The sequence below is a fragment of the Phodopus roborovskii genome, unplaced genomic scaffold (genome assembly GCF_943737965.1).
Source record: "Phodopus roborovskii unplaced genomic scaffold, PHOROB, whole genome shotgun sequence".
NCBI classification, from domain to species: Eukaryota; Metazoa; Chordata; class Mammalia; order Rodentia; family Cricetidae; genus Phodopus; species Phodopus roborovskii.
The window spans coordinates 15,498,128-15,520,557 of record NW_026126459.1 but is presented as its reverse complement, the minus strand read 5'-3'; the positions used below and the strand labels follow the sequence as shown (position 1 = coordinate 15,520,557).

At 35.9% G+C, this 22,430-nt stretch overlaps 1 protein-coding gene across 2 annotated transcripts in view; it reads right to left on the bottom strand.

Moving 5' to 3' along the window:
- Positions 1–371: 371 nt before the first annotated feature.
- Lrrk2 (leucine rich repeat kinase 2) overlaps positions 372–22,430 on the bottom strand; it is a 148,899-nt gene continuing 126,840 nt past the window's right edge. For both annotated transcript variants that reach the window (XM_051189698.1, XM_051189699.1), the window contains exons 43-51: positions 21,772–21,872; positions 13,082–13,276; positions 12,616–12,809; positions 11,094–11,166; positions 9,852–10,036; positions 5,550–5,702; positions 3,593–3,805; positions 1,832–1,899; positions 372–1,014 (exon numbers count right to left, since the gene is read on the bottom strand). In XM_051189698.1, coding sequence (XP_051045655.1) covers positions 893–1,014; positions 1,832–1,899; positions 3,593–3,805; positions 5,550–5,702; positions 9,852–10,036; positions 11,094–11,166; positions 12,616–12,809; positions 13,082–13,276; positions 21,772–21,872 — 1,304 coding nt within the window. In that variant the 3' untranslated portion in view covers positions 372–892. The remainder of the gene's footprint in view (positions 1,015–1,831; positions 1,900–3,592; positions 3,806–5,549; positions 5,703–9,851; positions 10,037–11,093; positions 11,167–12,615; positions 12,810–13,081; positions 13,277–21,771; positions 21,873–22,430) is intronic.

The following is a 22,430-nucleotide window of genomic DNA, read 5'->3' as shown; positions in this document are numbered from 1 at the left end:
ACCTTTGTGTGAGCTGTTTCTTTTAGTACGTGATCAATTTTGTGTAGTCAGTATGACCTTGAACTAACAGAGATCCATCTACCTCTTAATCCTGAGTCTTGGAGTTAAAGGTGTGTACTACCACTGCTCAGTTTCTGTAGCTAAATAGTATGACTGCTGGGATACAAATGTGTACCACTGCCTGACCTTTATAGCTTGTGGCTAGCTTCGCTTTCTGTACCCTCAGGCAAGCTTTAATAAATCATAAATAATATATTACCACACATGAGGTCTTTCCTTGTGAACTATGTTGAATCTTCTTGACAGTTTTAATTGAATTCTCCTTTAGATGAAATTGTGTGAGATGAAGTTTCCGTCAACACCCAAGATAATTCCTGTCCTAGCAAAAACCTTTATTAGTGAAAAATCTGACAATTTACAATTATGATGATAATGCACTTAAAAACAAGATATGAAAGAATCTATTACATGGAAAGCTGTCCAAGTAATTTTATTCTACTATGCATAATTCATAGACAGTAAGCAAGTAAGATCCACATCTTAAGCAACAACTTAAAACAGATTTTATCTTTATAATGCATAGCAAAACAAACATGACTGCCTTACACATTTTAGCATAAATACTGAAATCAAATGCTTTGTTGATTTCTTTTGATTATTCCATCAAATTAAAGCATATAGAAAATATGGTATTAAATTAAATAGTTCTTTAAAACCTGTTTGCTGATAATATTTTACATATATTAAATTAAGCATAAAATATACACATTCCTTCATATACATATGAGCTTTCCAAAGAATAGGCATATATTTTTCAATGTAAACATTTAAAAAACATATTTTAAAAACAAGAGGGCCACTTTCCAAGCCAACAGCAAGCATGTCTGGTGTCCTAGTCAACAGATATTCTTCTCATTTTGTCAGCTAACTCTGTTCTTACTTCAATGTGTTTTTCTAAATTTTGCACTTCATGTGGAAGATTGATGTCCCAAATAGACAAGCAAGACTGTATTTCTGTAAGGAAAAGAGAAATTATATTTTAAAGATCCACTATTTATATCAATTTGTTCTGAACAAATGTACAAACATAAAGTTACCCTAAAGAATGTACTAAATCATTGCTATTATAAAACTAGTTCCCTTGGGAATATTTGTCATATATTAATTAAGAAGAACCTAAATTCCAAGAGGAGCATTTTATAACTTAGCCTTTCATTTACTTAAAGAAATAGGTATTTGAAGTATTGCTAAATATTAGACAACATAAAGATATCCCTATGAAAATAACTTGTAAGGAAAAACATTGCCCTTAATTTAAACTTGAATGAGGTCTCAGCGTGGTCTCAGAGTGGCTGTTATCTCTTTATCACTTCTGAAAAAAAATTACCACTCTTAAATTGATAAAACTTAATTTTGAAAATGTCTGAGTTATTTAAAGCTCAAATTGAAATTGCTGGTGAGAGCCAATGATATGACTCAGCAGCGAAAGGTTTTTGCTGTGAAGACTGAAGATCTGAGTCTGAACTCTGGAGCCACATGTGGAAAACTAGAGCCAACTCCTTCATGCTGTTCCCTGACCTTTATGCATGCACTGTAACACACATGCAGCCAAATATATAGTTCACAGAGGCACACACATATCCACACATACAAATACACATGTACACACACACACACACACACAAGTCAATAACTAAATAAATGTAATGAAATCTTTAAGAAGACGTTGCTGAAGGTAGAATGTATTACATGACATATCAGCTTATCATGCACAGTGTGCTGCCACTTCCTACCATATGCTTTTCAGCACACAGCATGATGTTAATTTTACCTTTTTGTTCTTGTATACCGTCTGCACTCTTCTGCTTGTACCCCAAAACCAGCATGACATTTTTAAGGCTTCCTGTACCAAAAGAAAATATAAAAGTTTTCTGTTAAAATAATATATTAAGTTCAACTGAAAAAGTTAAGCTATCCACATCTTAAACACAAATATACTGGACCTGAGTTCACACTGCTTTCTTTAGGACACACTTCAGTTATATAAAAACTCTCCAACAGACCAGCTATTAAAAAAAAAAAAAACCTATGGTAATTATATGGATGTGAGAAAACTGTTTACCCTATGTTCACACTTAATTCCAGGAAGCCTGGAAAAGTTAATTAGTCAAATCAAGGCACAAACATGAGGCACCTTGAAAGCAAGGGGGATGGATACATTGACAACATACAATTTCATGTCTTTCTTGAGTCATTTGCTAATTTCTTTGGCAATTATTGATCAAAAAGTGTTGTACTGGGTCTTTGGAAGTGCCGTAAGAATATGGTATGAACAAGAACATGCAGTTCTACCCAACCTGCGTGGTGTTTATGCTCTGATAAAGATTCAGTCACTAGTGGGAAAAAACCATAACTGCCCAATGTTATGTCAGTGACAGTCTTTAAAAGCCCAAGGAAAGAAGTCAACTTATTTGCCACCAGCTTCTCTGAGTCAGAAAAAAAAAAAAAAAACTACAAAGAAAACCATTCTATCACAGAGAAGACAGACAGGTAACTGAAGCACTAGAGTGTGTTTTTCAACTCGCCTTGATTTTAAGATCGATCATGACCCACTGCACTGACTACAACTTCAGCAATAAACCAACCACTTAGACCCCACAGTCCATATCAACCAGAGTTTAGAATTTAACACAGTTGGTAGATACAGGCCCCTAAGCTCTCCCTCCCTTGTTGTTTGACTCATATGTGACAGTTTACAGTCTCCCAAACACACCTAATTCAAGCTCATGCAAGCAGCTCTGATATCCACAGACGAAAAGTCCCCACGGGGCAGGAGAAATTTCCTGTTGGTGCCAAATTTATTACCCATATGACAAGTGCTTTGCTTCCCAGTTTTGAAAATTCCAGAAACTCTGTTTTTAGAGAACTAAAACTCACTGTAATACTTTGTTGTTGGGTTTGTATATAAGGCATGCTTAGTATTTTCTAAATCAAATTATTCATCCAAGGAAGATACTGAAAAATCCCTTTGTGAAAAATATATTCTGTGTGATATCCTAAATATATGTACATTTAAGTCGGGAGAAACATAGGAACAATAATATAAACAAAGGCTTAGAAAAAACATTATCAAAATGTGTGGACTGTGCAGCTCACTGCATTACTTTTAGAATATAAATGTAATTTCAGCAGATTATAAATTATTTAAAGAATAAAACCCAAGCACGAGTCTAACAAGGGTGGAAATATTAGGCTAAGTTCAAAACAGACGTTTGTTTAACTTATTTGATTAAGAATGAAATATACTCAGTATGTACTTTTCATTTTGCCTTAGATATAGAGAGAAAAGCTCATAAGACACAAACTGATAGCTCATCTGACATTGTCCACCTCTCTGATGGGTTCAAAAGCATCCAGCCCTCCAGTGTTAACTGGCCCTATTCAGAAGTTGTCCCCAATCTGGCTTCACTACGTGACCCTCTGATGCACTATAAATGGCACCAGAAATTCTCATTAGAGAGGATGGTTTTATTTTTGAAAATAACATACTTTATCATTGTAAGGAATATGAACATATCTAGAGGAAGGAAACTTGCCTAATTGTGCCATGGTCATGGCTCTTACAGAATCACAGAAGTTGTGGATGGTGCGTATAACTCGTCGAGTGGAAAGATCCAGAAGTAAAATGTGGCCTCCTCCGGTTCCTATCCAGAGCGCTGTGTTCTTCTGCAGGCATAGTGCTTTCACCCTCCCAGAGTAGGACAGCTTATGTTTCGATTCCTTGTTAATTTTTACTGTCACCTCCCTAAATCATAAATAATGTGTTTATTGATAGTTCTATCAGCACTTAGGATAGTTAATAGATTTGTCTACACAATCACAACTTACTAACATTTAAAAACATGAAGATGGCAATGAAGTCATTTCTTGGTATTCTGAACACAGGTTCCAGGACCTGGCTTTAGTGACCGTAGGTAACAAATATTCCAAATGTTTATTTACAACAACATGGCACGGCACTTTTATTAAACTTACACATATCCTCTTTCTAACTTTAAATGATCACTAAATGACTTCTTTATACCTATGTAATGTAAATGCAGTGTAAATAACTATCATGCCATGTTGTTTAGGGAATAATTACAGGAACAGAGCCCATAATACATATTCAGTAAACATGCAAGCATCAGGGTCCTGTGTTAGAAGAAAACCTGAGAAAATGGAAGGCTGGCTACATGCTTTGGGTACCATCAAAGTGTGCCCAGCTAAACTGTTTAACACAGAATGCTTCTTTTATTTTACTGGAAGTACAAGTTCTCAAAGATAGGAACTGTTGTGTAGTCCAGGCTGGCCTCCAACTCTTGGTCCTTCTGCCTCCACCTCCTTCATGCCACTACAACTAGCAACTAGGCCCTCTGAATGAGTCCAGAATCAGTATCATCAGCCAGCCTCCTGCTCATAATGACATGCCTTCTAAACCTTCTCCTGCATCTTCTCTGCCATGACAGGCTAAATGCCCCTGCCACTAAAAGCCAAAATAAACTCTTTGTAAGTAAAGACAAACAAACAAACAAGCAAACAAAAAACCTGTTGTGATAACATTTCAACTTTAAAAAATCCTTAAATGAATAAGATGGGTATTAATGTTTTGCAAATGTGTAATCTACTGAAAATATTATTAACTTTCCCAGTAATATAATATAAAATCTCAATGTTCTGTATGAAGTCAAAAACTTAAAAAAGAAAAATAAATCACTTACATTCAAAGATATGAATATATGTGTATATACACATATATATTCATTGAATTTTTGCCCTTCAATAACTAATGGATTCTACCAGGCAGAACTGTCACTCCTCTGAATTTGTCTCCTCAAAATCTACAGGAAAAGCTTCAAAATTGACTTGTGGAGGTAAATTGTGTAGTCTTGTTTCAGGGATATGATGTGTCATCTCACATACTTAAGAATATACAAATTCATAAGTCAGACAAGAATAAAGCAGAGTGAAGTGAGTAGCCATGGGTTTGGCAGTGGCTCTGCTTCTCAACACCAGTGCCTGCCCATCTGCCTGCACTTACTCTGTGTCCCATCCATCCTTCCAAGTCCAGGAGGTCTGGACCGACAGCCTCTCTCATTTTGTGGCTTATTTCTTTACAGTGCAGTATCTTTGCACTTCCAATTTAATTATCAATAATACCATTTGATACTGCATCACTGATCTTCAGGCAACAGTGAATGTGGTATTTTTGTATTTTTTTTACTTTTCTTTATTCTTCTTTCATATCATATCATCCTGATTCGAGCCTATCTTTTCATTAGGGGTTATTCTATAAAATTCCATGAAGAGATAATCGTGTTCTATCCCTGCCCTTCTATTTTCCCAAAATTCAATGTGAAAAAAAATTATAAAGGGCATACAAGAAATTATCAACTTTCTCTAATTTTTTAAAAATTCTCCTTGAGGACAGGAATGAAGAAAAAGAAACACAATTTCTTTCTCTCCACTCTGACTTATGAAACCACAGGTAAAGTAATCAATGCACTTACTTTAAGAAGTGCACACAGTCTATTAACTCCCAGAGCTTTTCCGTTTTCTTGTCCCACACCTCTACCACAGGGCTGTTTTTCTTGGCAATAAAGAGGGCTGTGTCTACTGCCACCGCTATGATGTTAGAATCACTGAAAGCTGCATAAGAAAACCTAAGGGGGAGAAAAGTGAAAAAAGAATAAAAGAGAAAGTTAGCACTGTTCTCAAAATCAAACAAGCTGCCCTATTCTAATTATCTCATATCCTCCTTCCACCATTTTGAATGACTTTGCTCTTGGGTTAACTGATGTTGGCCATACGTGATTGTAGAATAGAGACTACAATTCATGTTCATTTCTGGATTGCTTTTGAATTTTAGGCCTGTGTGATTCTTTATGGGATTTTATACTATCTCTGAAATTCTAAATAAAATATAGTGCTGCAAATTTCAGACATTTCCACATAAACTTGTTGTCAAGAGTGTTGGAAAAATTGAGAAGTAGACACTTGTACCTAGAATTTAAAAGATACAGAAATAAACTATAGTGGCCATGTCTCCAAACAAGAGAGAAGCCCCTAGATTTGTAAACATGAATCAATCAAATGTGAAAGAAAACATTCCAATGCAAATTCAACTGAGTACAATATTTACAGAGCTTAGAGCTCAGAAATGTGTGATTTATCCTCTTTCAAAACAGTAAGTACAGTTGGGCAGAGGTGACACACACACCTTTATTTCTAGCACTTGGGAGGCAGAGACAGGCAGATAGATCTCCCTGAGTTTGAGGCCTTCCTGGTTTACAGAGTTAGTTCCAGGACAGCCAGTGCCATTACACAGAGAAACCTTGTCTCAAAAAGAAAAAAAAGAAAGAAAGGAAGGAAGGAAGGAAGGAAGGAAGGAAGGAAGGAAGGAAGGAAAAGAAGGTAGGAAATAGAAAACATTTCAAAATATTTCTCTTCTAACCTTAGACATTGGTGTCATACATACATACATACATACATACATACATACATACATGTATACATACACATTGGAGACTGTAGGCTCCATCTTCATAACAAGGTCCAGGATCATTTTTAAGGTTTCACCTAAATGTCTGCTTCTCTAGCATTCTTTTCTGACCTCTGGAAAAGCATGGGCCAGCTGCCCCCCCCACTGGCATAGCTGTTATCCTATAGACCTGATTAAAGTCTTATTTATTAGTTTGTCCCTTGCACTAGACTGTCAATATAACTTCTAAAAACAAATACCACATATTTTTATATGACATAGGTCATTATCCTACACATCCCAGTATCTTTGCTGTGCTAGGCATTTTGCTAAGTGAGCAGACAGAAGAATGAATCAAGGAAGAGTGAGCAATCAAGGTGAATAGACTTCTAGGAAAAAAGAAAAGAAAAAGGAAACACTTCAAATTTGCAATTGACTTGGGAAGACTATATAGAATTATCATGGGAATTTAACAACCATTAATATTTCTTACAATAGGGAAGGGTTTTTGTTTTCCTTCATTTTTCCCTATTCTTCAAAGAAGATGAAAATATCATCTCCTGCCAGAGAACCATTATTTTCAGTGATTTTGCTGTGGTGTCTGCTATATTTAATAAGGCCCTGTGTTCTGTCCTAGTACAATAAATAAAAATAAATTATAAAACTGGATTAATCTCAATGCTTACAGACACAAAAACAAAGTCTTATGAATGGTAAATAATTTACCTCAGTCCACATGACTGGCATGTTGCAGAAAAAAAGCACAAAATAATAGGCTCAAAGAGCAAACATTTTCTTCAGTGTAACTATGGCTTCCAGTCAGCAAATGCAGCACTGACTAAAGGGGCCCTGAGCCTCTGTGCATGGGAAGAGACCATTGTAGCAGTAAATACTCCCTTAGAAGAAATAAACTGCCCCTGTGCTCATAATGGTGAGTTTACACCTCCCTGGGAGAATAAACTGCTGGGTGAGGCTTATCTTCATGGAAGTTTTCCAGTAAAGCCTCTCCATACAGGGTCCTAATCCACACCCATGATGGCACCAGATGCTCTGTAAACAACTGGATGTCTCTGCTTCTGAAATTGTATAGTTGTATAGAAAGCAAAAAAAAAAAAAAAAAAAAGAAAAAAAGAAAGAAAAAGGAGGCCATCCAAATACTTACACACATTGGTAAACCATCTGTAAATATAGCAAAAATAGCTCTCATCTATACTGACTTGTAATATACTGTAGTATATTAGGAAGATATGATAGCTTTACAAATTAAAGCATTGAAACTGAAGCCAGAATCCTCTTAGTTGTTCTGATTACATAGGCACAAAGCACAGCCTGGGCATGAGATTGACTTAGCAGCTCATGGAGAATCACTGTGAACAATGGGATTAAGATATGACATTAAAAAAAACAATAGGGTAGCAGCTGTGAAGAAAAAAGATACCAGGAGCAGTAAAAACACAACCAGAAGACAGCTAACTTCCATGTGTAGAAGCAGAGCAGTCACACAGAAGCAGTATATGGACTGAAGAATACAGCAAAAGCTCAGCGGGGATGTAGTTGGAGATCAAGTATATGTAAAGACTGGGGATGAGCTGGGAGTGTTGTCTTCAAGGGTGGAGGGGATTCCAATTTAACCAGACTGCACAGATAGCTATAAATTGTGGATCTAGAGAGCTGAGATAAATTAAACTATAAATAGGGTACAATGGAAAGCCTCTGAATACTTTTTTGGCAGGAGAATGTGGTCTCCATTCTTAAGGGTTCTCTTTTCAATGTGGAGACAGACTGGAGGACAAAGTCTGACCAGAAGCTAAGAACTGGATAGAAATCTGTTATTGTTAACAAAACCATAGACATCATGGGCCATGGTAGCAGCAGAGTTCAAGGGTTTAAGGAACAACTGGGAAAGCAAAGTCACTTAGAGAACAAGGGACTGTGTCGTCAATAGTAAGCACCAGTTTCAACACTGAAAAAAAACAGACAGACACACAAGAAACTAGCAAGTCATCTGAAGTAGAGATTTGTGATCAAGAGCTGGTCGCTATCACAATCATAGTGAATGTATTTGAGAGCTCACCAGGTACTAAGCATGACGTTAATATTTTTACACTAACATGTTTAACCTTTTTTACACACACATGTTTAACCTTTTAAACAATCCCTTTGGGATGAAGAGTTGGACCATATTCAAGTAAAAGTAAAATAGATACTCTTAAGTTATTGTGCAAGTAAACAAAACCAATATACCATAGAGCTAATATCTGACTCATAGATTTTACTTTTATGTCCATCCTGACTTGCCTGTTACTGAGGATAACAAAATGAAACATAGATTTGGTCAAAATCCAATTTAAAATGGAAAGTATACACTGGATACTGCTGAATAACTTGTGGTACTCAGCTGCAGACAGTGACTGACATCCTGAAGAACCCAACAATAGCCATCATTCAGTGGGTAGGCCAAGGGTCCTATGGGCCCCTCCCTAAGGCAGGGTGAACTGTTGATGATCTCAGTATTGTTTAGGCCTACTGTAGGCACTCGGAACTTCTGTGAGGTTATGACTGCATTGCACTGTCTGGTCCTTGCTCAGAAGCTGGCATTTCACAGTCCCCCTGCCTACCTTCCATGTTTTTACATCCTTTCTACACCCTCTCTAACTATAAGTCCTAAGGTGGGAATTTCCTAGATATTTAGGACTGAGCACTCAAACATCATTTATTCTTAGAAACTTGTGTTCACAGATGATTCTGATTAAATTCAGTCTCTCTCTCTCTTTTCCTCTGTCTCTCTTTCCCTCTCTCTCAGTGAGGAATTAATAGGGGCAGAAGGGAGATTTGAAAATATGGCGTGACAGTAACCAGAGTGAATTTTATACGTGTATTGCATTATCAAAGAACATATTTAAAAAACATAAAATTTAAAACTTTGAACAACATACTAGTTCAAGGCTTATATATTCTTACTTGACACTGGTATCACTAATGTGGTCATAGTTTTGATAACCAATTATTAAATCTAGAAATTATTATCCTTTAAATTAAGTTTCTTGTAATAAATACTTATTATTGTAAATAGTTGAACACATAAAATCCATAGCTTTAGTTAAATAAACATTGATTACCTCCTAGTTTCAAATTTCTAAATTTAACAATAATTAGTATATTAATGCTACTGTGGTAGCTAGAATTTGATAAATTTTCTATAAAAATATCACTTACATTTCAAATGATATTTAGTATCATTTTGGTCTATGAGTATTCTGACTAATATGATTCTAAAGAAAAGAATACAAATAGATGCTTAACTGGTTGTATAGAATAAACATGGACTTACAGTTGGTTGGTTCTAGTCTCAATGAGTTTCTGAATGGTGAAATCACTGGAGAAGGAGAAGATCTTTGTGCCACACCCTCCCCATGTGATGTGTCTTTCGGATGAATTCATGGACACACTCAAGCACATCAGTGGTGTACTGATATCTCCTATGTGTAGTGTCTTCAAGGGGGTAGCCCCTTTACACTGCAGAGAGTAAGAGAACAGACCAAGTGTGCTATGTGATGCTGGACAGTGTTTGATGTTACAGAAGTACTTTCCATTTTAAATGATTAGCAATAATACAGTAAGAATTCAGACACACTTTTCAAAGTTTCTACCAAGACAGGGTTCAGCTAAACTGCCATTCAATTGCCATCCTCTTCCCTGTGCAGAGACTGTTCAGGAAACAGCCTGCTCACCAGACGTGCTTCTGTCTTTCTTTAGGGCAGTGGTTGTCAGCCTTACTAATGCTGTGACCTTTTAATACAGTGGTGACTTGAAACATAAAATTATATTATTGCTACTTCATAACTTTGCTACTGTAATGAATCATAATGTAGATATATGATGTGCAGGAAATCTGATATGTGACCCCAAAGATTTCATGCCCCACATGTTGAGAAGCACTGCTTTAGTTACTAAAAATATGTGTCAAGAGGTGAAAACTGATGGAATGGATGGAACCATGATGAATGGCCAGAGGAATAGATTCTGTAATGACTAAATGAATCTCAGTAACAGGATGTTGAATGATGTCTTTGGTGCTGAAGAAAAAGTTGATGGTATGCCAGATATTTTTCATGTGGGGTTGGGGAGGAGAGAAGAGGGAGGGGAGTCAGGCTGGGGAAATGAACCCAAAGCATCCTGAATGTTCATTGTGTCCTCTACTGAGCTGTGCCTCCAGATGCCACCCAGCAAGTTAAACTTCAGTGTCTGTTTTTTTTTTTTTTTCTTTCCTGGAATGACTTTTATAAGAGAGATATACTTCATCCATACAGAATTATCTCTATTTCTATCAATTAAAAAAAAAGACTTCATTTCTTGCTGATTTCAGTTCATTCATGTAAATTACTTACTCGAACAGCAAGTTTTTTTTTAAATTTTGTTTTCTTTTTAAGGATCTATTATATGCCAAAAATCATGAAGCAATAAGTTAATAAATAGTGCTTATTATCAAGGATTCAATAATTACATAGAGGAGAGATATGTAAATCCAAGTCTTTAAAAATACACTTTTATGTAAAATGCATTCAACATTTACCTTAATGGTCTTATCTTCAAAAATCACTAAATTACCATCAGCGGTTCCCACCAGAAGAAAATTACTTTGCTTGCTGAAAAGGAAAAAATGTCGAAATGGTTACAAAATAACATTGTTTTGTGTAACCTGACTTTTAAGTTCTCTGCTCTTGACTAAACTTGAGACAGGTACCTTTCTGGCCACCCTGCAGCCTCCCCACCTTCAAACACCTGTGATCCTTGCAATATACAATCCATCTCTGCACCTTTTGAAGCTGAAATCGCTGCCCTGCCTTGTGTCTGTTTCTCGGCACATAAGCCTTTCCCAAGAATCTAACAGCCATCCTTTTGACATGCAATACACAGCAGAGATGTGTATCCATTTACCAGTCTCTGTGAGAGAATAGGACCTACCTCCAGTAAGGAACATTCACAAAGACAGATGGTGGATTTAAGATAAGAACACACTGCCACCTCCAATAATATCCTGCAAAATTTTCCAGAACTGTAACCCATCCCTGTGTCCAAAGCTCTCCCACCTTTATTTCAGTGGAACTGCTTTCTCCTACTATTATAGCTTCATTAACAAATCTTCTTTGCCTTTTTAATTCAACCCAATGAAAGTTTTCTTCAACACTTATTCAAATAATTTCAACTCTGAAACAGTGTAGTTCATACTTAGGCAGGCCCCCAGACTCAATATTTTCTGTTACTTTTTATAGTGTTGGCTTAAACCAAAGAAGAATATTAAGTATAATGTCTCCTGGAAATTATCCTGTTCTTCATAATACAGCTCCTACCATACGAATCATGCATAAAATCCTGCTACTTAGCTGTATTGATATGGCCTATACTCAGCTCACTGGTAGAACAATTGCCTAGGCACTTATATTTCTTTGGGATATGATGCCTGATTTAAAAAAAAAAACCTAAGTGATTTTTAAGCTACATTACCTATTAACAGCTTACAGGTTTATTAAAATTTATTACAATTTACTTTAGCGTGGTGAATGTGAGGTGCACAGGAGCCATGGTATGGGTATGGGTATGGAGGGCAGAGGACAACTTGCTGGATTCAGTTCTCTCCTTCCACCATGTGGGTCCCAGGTGTCAAACTCATGACTTTAGAGTTGACATTGTTTATAAACTATAAAATTTTATACAATTTTACTTTATACAGTTTTGCAACTTAGGAACACTGTATATTATTTTGGTGCTATATTGATGGTTGTATTTGAGGAAAAATAATTCAACATTCAGTTTTGAAGAGACACTGGCACACACACCAAGGCCAGTTGAGAAGAGGGGAAGTAATGGTGTAGCCACAGCTCAGCATGAAAAACAGTTGACACATTTTTACTTGCCTCAGCTAAATCTGCATATAGAACAGTCACAACTATCATCCTGGTCCTTCATGATTTTCTTTAAAATAATCAAGCCAGTGCCAAGCAGCTAACGTCAGACGATTGTTTCTGGCTTAATAATTTAGCAAATGATTAAAGCCCCTGAAATTAATATAATTTCCTTCTAATTGACAGCCATACCTCTGCTTGGCAAAAGAATTGCAATACAAACAAGTAACGGAGTCAGTCATCTTTTCAAGGGTATGCCTCTTTTTTTCATCTTCAGCATTGATGACCAGGAGATCCCCAGACTGTGTGCCACATACAATCCAGCTCTCTTTCTCAGCAGGAAAATGCACCAAAGCCAAGCACAGTATCCTACTATCAGTAACTTCCTGTTATGAAAAGAAAGTAAAAATCTTTGTGAGGTGGTCTTACTTTAAGTCACCTGATCTTCCATAGAATGAAAATATCCTGTTATTGATGTATTTAATCTGGCTACTCTTGTGCACCTACTTTTACAACCAATGCCTATTTTATTAACTTTTCAACAAGAGAAATACTTCTACACTGGCTCTTATTTGATTTCTTCCAAAGTGATTTTTTAAGTGACATAGGCTTTAAGTTATTTTGAAAGATTTACAATTTAAAGAGAACTCATATTTACCTCATAGCTGTATCTTTCTGTGTTTAAGTCAAAGAAGGAGAGGTGCCCTTTTTCAGTGTTCCCGCAGCCCAACCAGAGGGTCGCACTCTTGCTGTTGGGATTTGTAGCCACCATGCATTCCACAACAATGTTCTTAGGTATTAAAATGTGTCGCATGAGACAAATCAATTCGGCCGAATTCAAAACGTCAAAGACCTGAGAACATTTGAAAATGACAAAACAGCATTTACCAAGTTATCATTTCTTCCCTAAAGATCAAATACCAAAGCTGTATCAAGCAAAGCCAATGGCTTTTGGTTAAACTAATCCAGATCATTAAGTACAATAGTCCAAATTACAGACAAAAGTACATTTAAAAACAAGCACAATATATACTCTTTGTATACTGTGTACATTATATGTTCTTTGTATACGTGCTATGGTATTTCTTTTAACATGCAAACTCCAAAAGTGTCAACTGAACAAAATTTATATGCTTAATTCTATATTTCTATATTTGAGGTGGGCGAGTCATACCAGAAACAAAGTACAACTTCTATCAACTGAAGGGAATAAAAATGTGAGATTTGTTAACAATTTAGAAAACATCACTAGATGCCACATTTGAGTTTTCCTTCAAGAACTAGAGAACAGGGTACCAGTGAGTGCACTATAAGTTATCAGAAGCAGGAGAATGCTGGGAAGAGAACAAGGACAGCCAAACTTATCACACATGACACCTCAAAAAGTCCCTATGCCTGGCTTAGATAACCTGATGAATTATCTATCTTTCTTGAATGTACACACTGTAGTTAAAGATAAAATAGGTAAGCCTAGGCTTATATTGATACTCTACATTTTAGAATCGCAAAGTTGTTATGGAGTTCATTAAATGCAGGTGAGGGGAAACAGTAGTCATGTTATAAAAATTTTACTGTGATAAGATAAGGAATAAATATATACCATTCATGGGATCGTACCAGTCACTAACTATACTAAAACAAATGAGCACAAAAATTCCACAGTTGAAAGCAACTGCCAAATGTTTGTCACAATCAGTGTTTTTTGTACTGAGCTATTTCTGATCAGGACATTGAAATTTGAATAAACTGTGAATATTAATCATGATTTAAAATCAACACATCACAACAGAAGCACCACTTTTAGTGTGATCAATAAAAATTTCCACAAGCTTAAGTCATAGTAAGAGTTTCCTTTGAGATATTATGTCAGAAGACATTAGTGTAGACAAACTTCTAGCTACAAAGTAACTTAAAACATTGAATATTTAAAATGTACTTAAAGCTTACAAAATTAACATGGTAAAGAATTACCAGATTAAAAACATAATGAAATACAAATCATGAAGGTTAGATGAATCTTGAAACCAGACTTGTGATAAAGATGCCTGCCTAATGATAATGACACTGATATGAAATTTGGATGCTTTGTAGGGTCCAATGCCAGAAGTTCAGTACAGAGCTCACCCAAGGTAGAGTCCCGGAGGAAAAAACTGTAACCTTAAATCTGAGACACCCAAAGACTTCATGTGCAGAACAAGCAAGAACAAAAATTATTGATGTCCACATTCTCACTTTCACATGTATGAAAGAAGCTGGCTTACGGACTTCCCAGAGGAAGGTGGCATGGAGGAGAGAACTTTGAGGAATTATTGACAAGCCCGTTTTCATTTCTCTAACAGATTCATATCAGCTAGATGTTTAAGAGACAGAGGATCAGGGGGTTTGCTGTGAAATTGTGTCTCCTAGAAATGTCAGAAACTACACCCTGGTGTCTCACCAACATGATCGTCTAACTTGGATCATGGAAAGTTCATGGGAGCCCTCCACCCTTACAAAGAACTATAGGAAAAGGCCTACGCTAAGGCCAAACTTTCATAATTAGTAGCAAGTTTCCAAGTCATTATTTGTGGGCTGATGGTCCTGATGAATAAGCACTACTACAGTAGTATCATGTCTGAAGACACACCCATCACTTCTGACTCCTACACTCTTACTGCCCCCTTTTCTACATAGATACCTGAGCCTATGGGAGGGGCTTGATGAAGACTTCTTAGTTAGGGCCGGGTATTTCAAAGCCTTTCACTGTCTGTACATTGTCCAGTAGATGTTTCAGTTGCCATCTACTGAAAGAAGAAGATTCTCTGATGAGGCTAGATTTATGGATACAGCAATATATCAAGAATCGTTTTATTGGTGTGCTCCTTTCGTAGAATAATAGTAGTAGGTTTTCCCATGATCTGTATAGTCTCAGGTTCTTGACGATTTTAAAAGTATCAGATATAAATTCCATATGATGGAATTGGCTTTAAATTCAACCAGAAAGTAACTGGTTACTCCCACAGTATTTGTGCCACAGTTGCAACAGTATATTTTGCACACAGGTCTTGATGTAAGTGCAGGATTGTAGCTGGGTGAAAGTGATGATTACTTTTGTCTTCCACTAGTGCTTAAAGTACATTCCAGTACTGTGAACACTAATCAGTATAGATGAAGCTGTTATTTGGGCACCAACTCAATTTCTTTATGTCCGAAGACATAAGTAAGGTTTGTCTTCACAACAGAGCCTTACCCTCAGGTTACAGAGAGTAACCAATAGTCTCTGAAATAGCCTATGTTGTTAGAGTTAGCCAATGACTCAACAAGCTTATAAATAATTCCTGGCACTAGATGGTTGCATATAGTGGGATATAATGCCAAGTTGAGGTATTATCTCCAGCATTGCATAGTAACTACATTTAAATTCCTTTCATATATGTATATATTTTAGGACACTTCTATAGTATGTTTCCAAATGACTTTTCCAAAGGCCTTTACTGTTAGTTGACCCTTCATATATTCCCTCCATTACCATATCCTCCTATCCTTCCTGCCATTTACTCCTCCTAGTCTAGTTTCCCACTTATCTCATCATAACATTATGTTTCCCCTTCCTTGAAAGATACTTTCCTAACATCTGGTCCCTTACTAGCTACATAACTTTTGTTTGAAATATACATATCTCAATATTAAAAACTAATATCCACACATAAAAGAAAATATGCAATATTTATGTTACTCAGGATGGATGTTTCTTGTTAATTTTATCTTATTTGCAAATTTTCTTTTTTGACATCTGAATAATATCCCATTGGGTAAATGTCATTATCAATTCATAAGTTGATGAACATCTAGACTAATCTGACTTTTGGCTATTATGAAGAGAACAGCTCTTTGTAGTAAGATGCACAGTCCCTTGGTATATGCCAAAGGATGGTATAGTTGGATCTCATTTACTTCCATTTGAAGTTTTTTGAAGGACTTCCTCATTGATTTCCATAGTGGCTCTAACAGTTCACAGTCTCACCAGCGATGAATAAGTGTACCTCTTTCCACACTTCTCCAGGATGAGCTGCCATTTATTTTATTGATCATGGTCACTTTGCCTTGGTTAACATGAAATCTCAAAGCAATTTTTATTTGCATTTTTTAATGACTGAGGATGTTGAAAACTTTTAAAGTGTTTCTCAGTCACTCTTGTTTCATCTTTTCAAAACTTTGCTTAGTCTATATCTCATCTTTTAATTGGGCTATTTGTTTCTTGATATTCAATTTTTATATTTTTATATATTCTGGATACTAATCCTCTATCAAAATGTATAACTGGTAAGGTTTTCCACTCTGTAGGCAGATATTTTGACTAAATGATGATGACCTTAGCTAAACAGAAGATTTTTACCTCCATAAAATTTCTTAATTGTTGGCATTAATGCCTCTGCTAGTAGTGTCCTGTGCCAATTAGTTCCAATTAATTCAAGCCTATTCCCCACTTCCTCTTCAACTGAATATTGCATAAGTTTATCTGGTCTTATGTTAACATTCTTGATCCATTTGTAATTGATATTGTGTAAGGTAATAAAATTAACATGTTTCCATTCATCTACATGTGACCATCCAGTTTGATCAACACCATTTGTTGGAGACTGTTTTGTTTTGTTTCCAGTGTGTACTTTTTTGTTTTAGTGTCAAAATTCAGATGTCTGTAGATGTATAGCATTTTAAGTCTGGCTCTTGGCTCTTAAATTCCATGATCAATGTGTCTGTTTTTATTATGTTTTTATGGTAGTACCATGTTTTTATTATTATTATTATTACTGTACCTAGATGGTAATGTTTCAAGTATTTTTTTTAAAAAACATTCTAGATTGTTTTAGCTATTCTGGTTATTTCTGGTTTCCTGTGGGGATAGAAAACATCTTTTCAGTTTCTATGAAGAATTGTTTTGGACTTTTGATGGAAGTTGTATTGAATCTCTAGATTGATTTTGGTAGAATGGCCATTTTCACAATGTTAATTCTACTGATCCACAAGCATTTTCTGATGTCTTCTTCAATTCCTTTCTTCAATATCCTTAAGCTTTTATTATGCAAATGCTTAACTTGCTTGGTTAGAGTTATGGCAAGATATTATTTTTTTTTTTTTAGGCTATTGTGAAAGATTTCCTAGATTTCTTTCTCAGCTTGTCATTTGTAGATAGGAAAGCTACTAATTTTGTGTGTAAATTTTATAACCTGTTATTTTATCAGCTACAGATGTTTCCCATTGGAAACAATGTATAGCATTGCATCATGTGCAAATAAGGATATTTTTTACTTCTTCCTTTCCTTTTTGAATCCCCTTCTATTTTCTTTCTTTCTTTCTTTTTACTACAGTGAGAAAAATATTCATTTATTGTAGTAAAATAGATTGGAGTTACATGCTTTCATCACAGAATTTAGAGTCAGCAGCTTTGAAAGCTGCCATAACACAGAAAATATCCAGAGGCTTAGAAATAGAAATTAAATTAAAAAATCGTCCCATTTGATGAGAAAAGGGGCTGTTTTCATACGAAGCTCCAGGTGATTTCATGATTTTTATTTATTTATTTATTTTATATAACCAAGTCCATTTAAATGAAAACAAACATTTATAGACAATATTTGGGAATTTGGGTGTCGTTCTTTCCAAACTACTTCCTGCGGTAAAGGGTGCTGTCATGGGAGATTCTAAGAAGATGCAGAAATCCTGGCTGTAGTCTGTAAGGCTGCTTTGTGACTCAGGCCCCCCTGAATATGGGTCTCAGCCAGAAGGACTGAGCAGTCTAAGAGACCTCAGACAGTGGAGCCAGGATGCATCCCTGGTGCACAAAAGGACCTTGCGAACACATCCCCCATGGAGGGATAACTGCCTTAACCTAGAGACAGGAGAGAAACCCTAGTCCCTACTTTACATGACCTGTCAGATCTACATGATCCCAACTGGCTGGCATTCCCCTATATATGGAATTGGGGTGGGGGGATGGGAGGTGAGGGTGGTTAGGGTGCATGTAAGAGGGCAGAGAGGGTAAAAGGGAGGGACAGAACGGAGGGAGGGAGGGAGGAAGGAAGGGAGAGGGAACTGGGATCGACATGTAAAATAATAAATTAAAAAAAAATTGCTTTGACTCCAAAACTTAAGTTCAAGGACAAGTTACTGGGGAAAAGGATTTTGTTTCCACAGAAAATGAAAAGCTGTGGATTCCTTCCAGACTAATGTTGTTTGATCAAGCCAGACCGCCTGAAACAGAGTACCAGGTGATCCTACATTCAAAACCCCTTCTATTTTCTAAAATAAATTAGAAAGTGTTAGCATTAGTTATTTTTTGAAACTCTAGGGGAATCCTGCACTTAATCAATCTGATCCTGTACAATTTTTATTTCAGAGGTTTTTATATTGTTACTTCTATTTCACTAGTGTTTATGGGTCTGTTTAAGTAGTTGACTGCATCTTGATTTAACTTTAGTATGTTATAAATATTAAGAAATATATTCATTTCTTTTCATCCAATTTGGTAGAGTACAGATTTTTAAAGTATGTCCTTAGGATTTCTTGAATTTCTACAATGTCTGTTGATGTCTCTGGCTTCATATCTAATTTTACTAATTTGACTATTTTCTCCATCTTTTGGTTATTTTAGCAAAAGGTGTGTCAATCTTGTTCATTTTCTTAAAGAAACAACTCTACAATGATTCTTTGCATATTTTGTATGTTTCTAGCTCATTGATTTTGACCCTGAGTTTGATTATTTCTTCTTGTCTACTCTTTTTTGGCATTATTTCTTCCTGACTTTCTAGAGATTTCCAGTGTGTCATTGTGTTAGGTCCATTAAATGGAATCATAAAAATTAATCTTGTTTTCTAATCTAAACTGTTAGTTTGTGTCTTTTTTATTGGGAGAATTGAGATTACTAATATTGAGGGTTAATCAAAAGCTGTGTTTATTAATCCTCATTAAGTGGTTATTGAGGTGTAGACTCCCTCTGTCTCTTTTGACTAACTGTTTTGGGAGTATTCATTCATTGTATCATCTTGAGTGTAGCAAATCTTCTCTACAGGCTGAATTTTTCTTTGTAGTACCTTCTGTAAAGCTGGTTTGCATAAATTTGTTCTTAATATAAAGTGCTTTTCTTTCTCTATCAGTTGTGATTGATAGTTTTTTCTGGGTATAGTAGCCTGGGTCGGCGGTCATCTTTAATCTCTTAAAGCTTTTAGAATGTCTATCTAGGTGCTTCTAACTTTAAGAGTCCCCTAAGAAGTCAGGTGCCATTTCAATCAGTTTGACTTAATTTGTAATTTGGTCTTTTTCTTTTAAAGCTTTTAATACCGTTTCTTCATTCTACACATTAGTTTTTAAGCATTTTGTGTTTGGGGGAGTTCATTTTCCAGTTCTGTCTTTTTATTGTTCTGTATGCTTTCTTGTACCTCTTTATGTTGGAGAAATTGTCTTCTATGATTTTGCTAAAAATATTTTCTGTGTTTTTGACCTGGGTTTATTTTCCTTCCTCTATCATTGTTCATAGTTTTGATCTTTTTGGTGTTCCAGATTTCCTGAATGTCTTGAACCTGGATTTTTTTTTTAACATAACAGCTTCTTCAATTCATTAATAAGGCTCTGAGGTTTTTATATGACATCCTCAGTTTTTCATCTCCAGTCTTATTTCAGTGTGTAGGTTTTCTTTAGTGGCTCTGTTTCTTTGTTAAATTCTAGGTTCATTTCTTTAATTATTTTGCATTGTTTCATTCAACTGTTTGTATTTTCAGTGTTCACTGAGATATTTATTCATATCTAAGGTCCTTGAGCATACATTCAAATGATACTTTGAAGTGCTTGTCTTGTGTTTCAGCTAAACTGCTTTTCTTCAGGCCTAACACAACAGAGGTGCTGGCCTCTGCAAGAGGCAAATTCTTTGGTTGTTCATGTTTGTTTATTTGTTTGTTTTTGTTTTTTGTTTTGTTTTTGTGCTGGGATATAGGCATCTGGAGTTGGGATGATTGAGATATTTCTTGCTGTAGATAACTTGCTCATCTTCGTTGGGTAGATTGTCCATTCTTGGGTTGTTGTTGCCCAATCTGAGCCCTAGCCCAATCTGGTAGATGTGAGGGACCCAAGTTCCAGTTAAATATGCTGGTGGGGGATCTCTGCTACAGGGTTGAGTTCTGTTAGGAGTCACAAAAGAAAGGTGCTGGGCTATTAGAAAAGGCTGAGCAAGGCAGTTGGGGGAGACTAAGGGGTCCTGGTACTAAGAGGTAAGTTCCTAGGACATGGAGTAGGAATGGAGTAGGGGCTCCCCAGGCAAGCTGCAGCAGGACCTAGGGCACATCTGGAGAGATCAGAATAGAGGACAGGATCCTTATTTGAGTCCCATCCTAGCATGGCAACTTTGGTTCCCTGATAGAGGTTCTGTGGATCAGTGGAGACACAAAGGACTGGAGATAAACTAAAAGGAAAGGCTCAGAGGGGCTGCTAGGGAAACCCTGGTTCCTCTTCAAGAGGCCAAGTCCGTAGGAGATGGAAGTGAGGTAAGACTTTAATTTTTAAAAAATTATAGGTAAATAGTTTTGTAACTTTGAGGGAAAGAATATCTTAAAATGTGACTTGAGGGGCTGGAGAGATGGCTCCAAGATTAAAGAGCACTGATAACTCTTCCAGAGGTTCTGAGTTCAATTCCCAGTAACCACATGATGGCTCACAACCATCTGTAATTAGATCTGGTGCCCTCTTCTGGCACACAGGCATACATGCAGGCAGAACACTGTATACATACCAAATGAATAAATCTTAAAAAAAAAAAAAAAAAAAAAAACCTTTAAAAAAAAAATGTGACTTGAAAAGAAACAAAATTACAAGAATATGCTAAAGATGTCCTTATTAAAAAGGAGACATGTTTATGAAGATACCCTAAGAGAAACAATAAAGTAAGCCACATATTTGTAGGCAAATAATTAAATGGAAAAATGGGTACATCAATAAAAAGACATTTCATAGAGGAGTATATATATTCAGAGATACACGTGTATAGCAGTACATATCAGCAACAATAGATACATACACAAATAATGTATATGTACATTTGTACATATCAGCAATGATGGTGACTTCTGGGATAATAGGGTTAGAGTATGTGCCAGAATGGAAAAGATTATAGAAATTATATTTTTATAACTATCATTATCTAGTATAAATATATAACATGATATGTAATATATACAACATTATTACTATTTTAATTCTATTGTATATATGTTCATTTATGTATTTGAGCATATACTTTTAAATTACATGCATCTGAATATAAGTGTATTCAAGTATAAGATGTTTAACACAAAATACTAAAATTTTTTAACCTGAGAGTACCTGGGCAGAAGTGGGCCTTTCTTGAGGATTTTCTTTCAAACACTTTTTAATTAACTTCTCAACCATAGGCCATGGGGCACAGCCATATTCTTTAACTGGATCTGAAACATACAGAAGATCATTTGGGCACACTAAATAAATCAAAAGTTATATGGTTATTATCAACACAGATAAGAGCAAACAATGCAATGGGAACTCTGATTTCCATAATTCTATATTTACTATGACATAGTTGGTTTTGTCAACCTCACCTTCAGTAGAGCTGCCACGAGAGAGTTTTATGCTTGTAATTCCACCAGTTAGGAGGAAGAAGGATGATCTGAATTTCAATGCTAGCCTCAGCTACATAGCAAGGTTATGATCAGCCAGAACTACACAAGATCTTCTCACCACCACCTCCCCAAAACAAACAAATAAAAGATGCCTTGACCTTTTATGGTATGAAAGGAGATACGAATGGATGAATATAAATGAAATAAAGATATTTTCATTTGATATTTGTACATACGTAGACTTTGAAAGCACTTTTCCTCATATAATAAATGGTCTCTACAAAATATTTTTAATAATCATAGTGAGCAGACAGGTAGAGCCCATGTTTCCACAAATGGTTTGTGTATATCATGTAATTTTTCCTCTAGGAAAGCCATTCCTCAGGT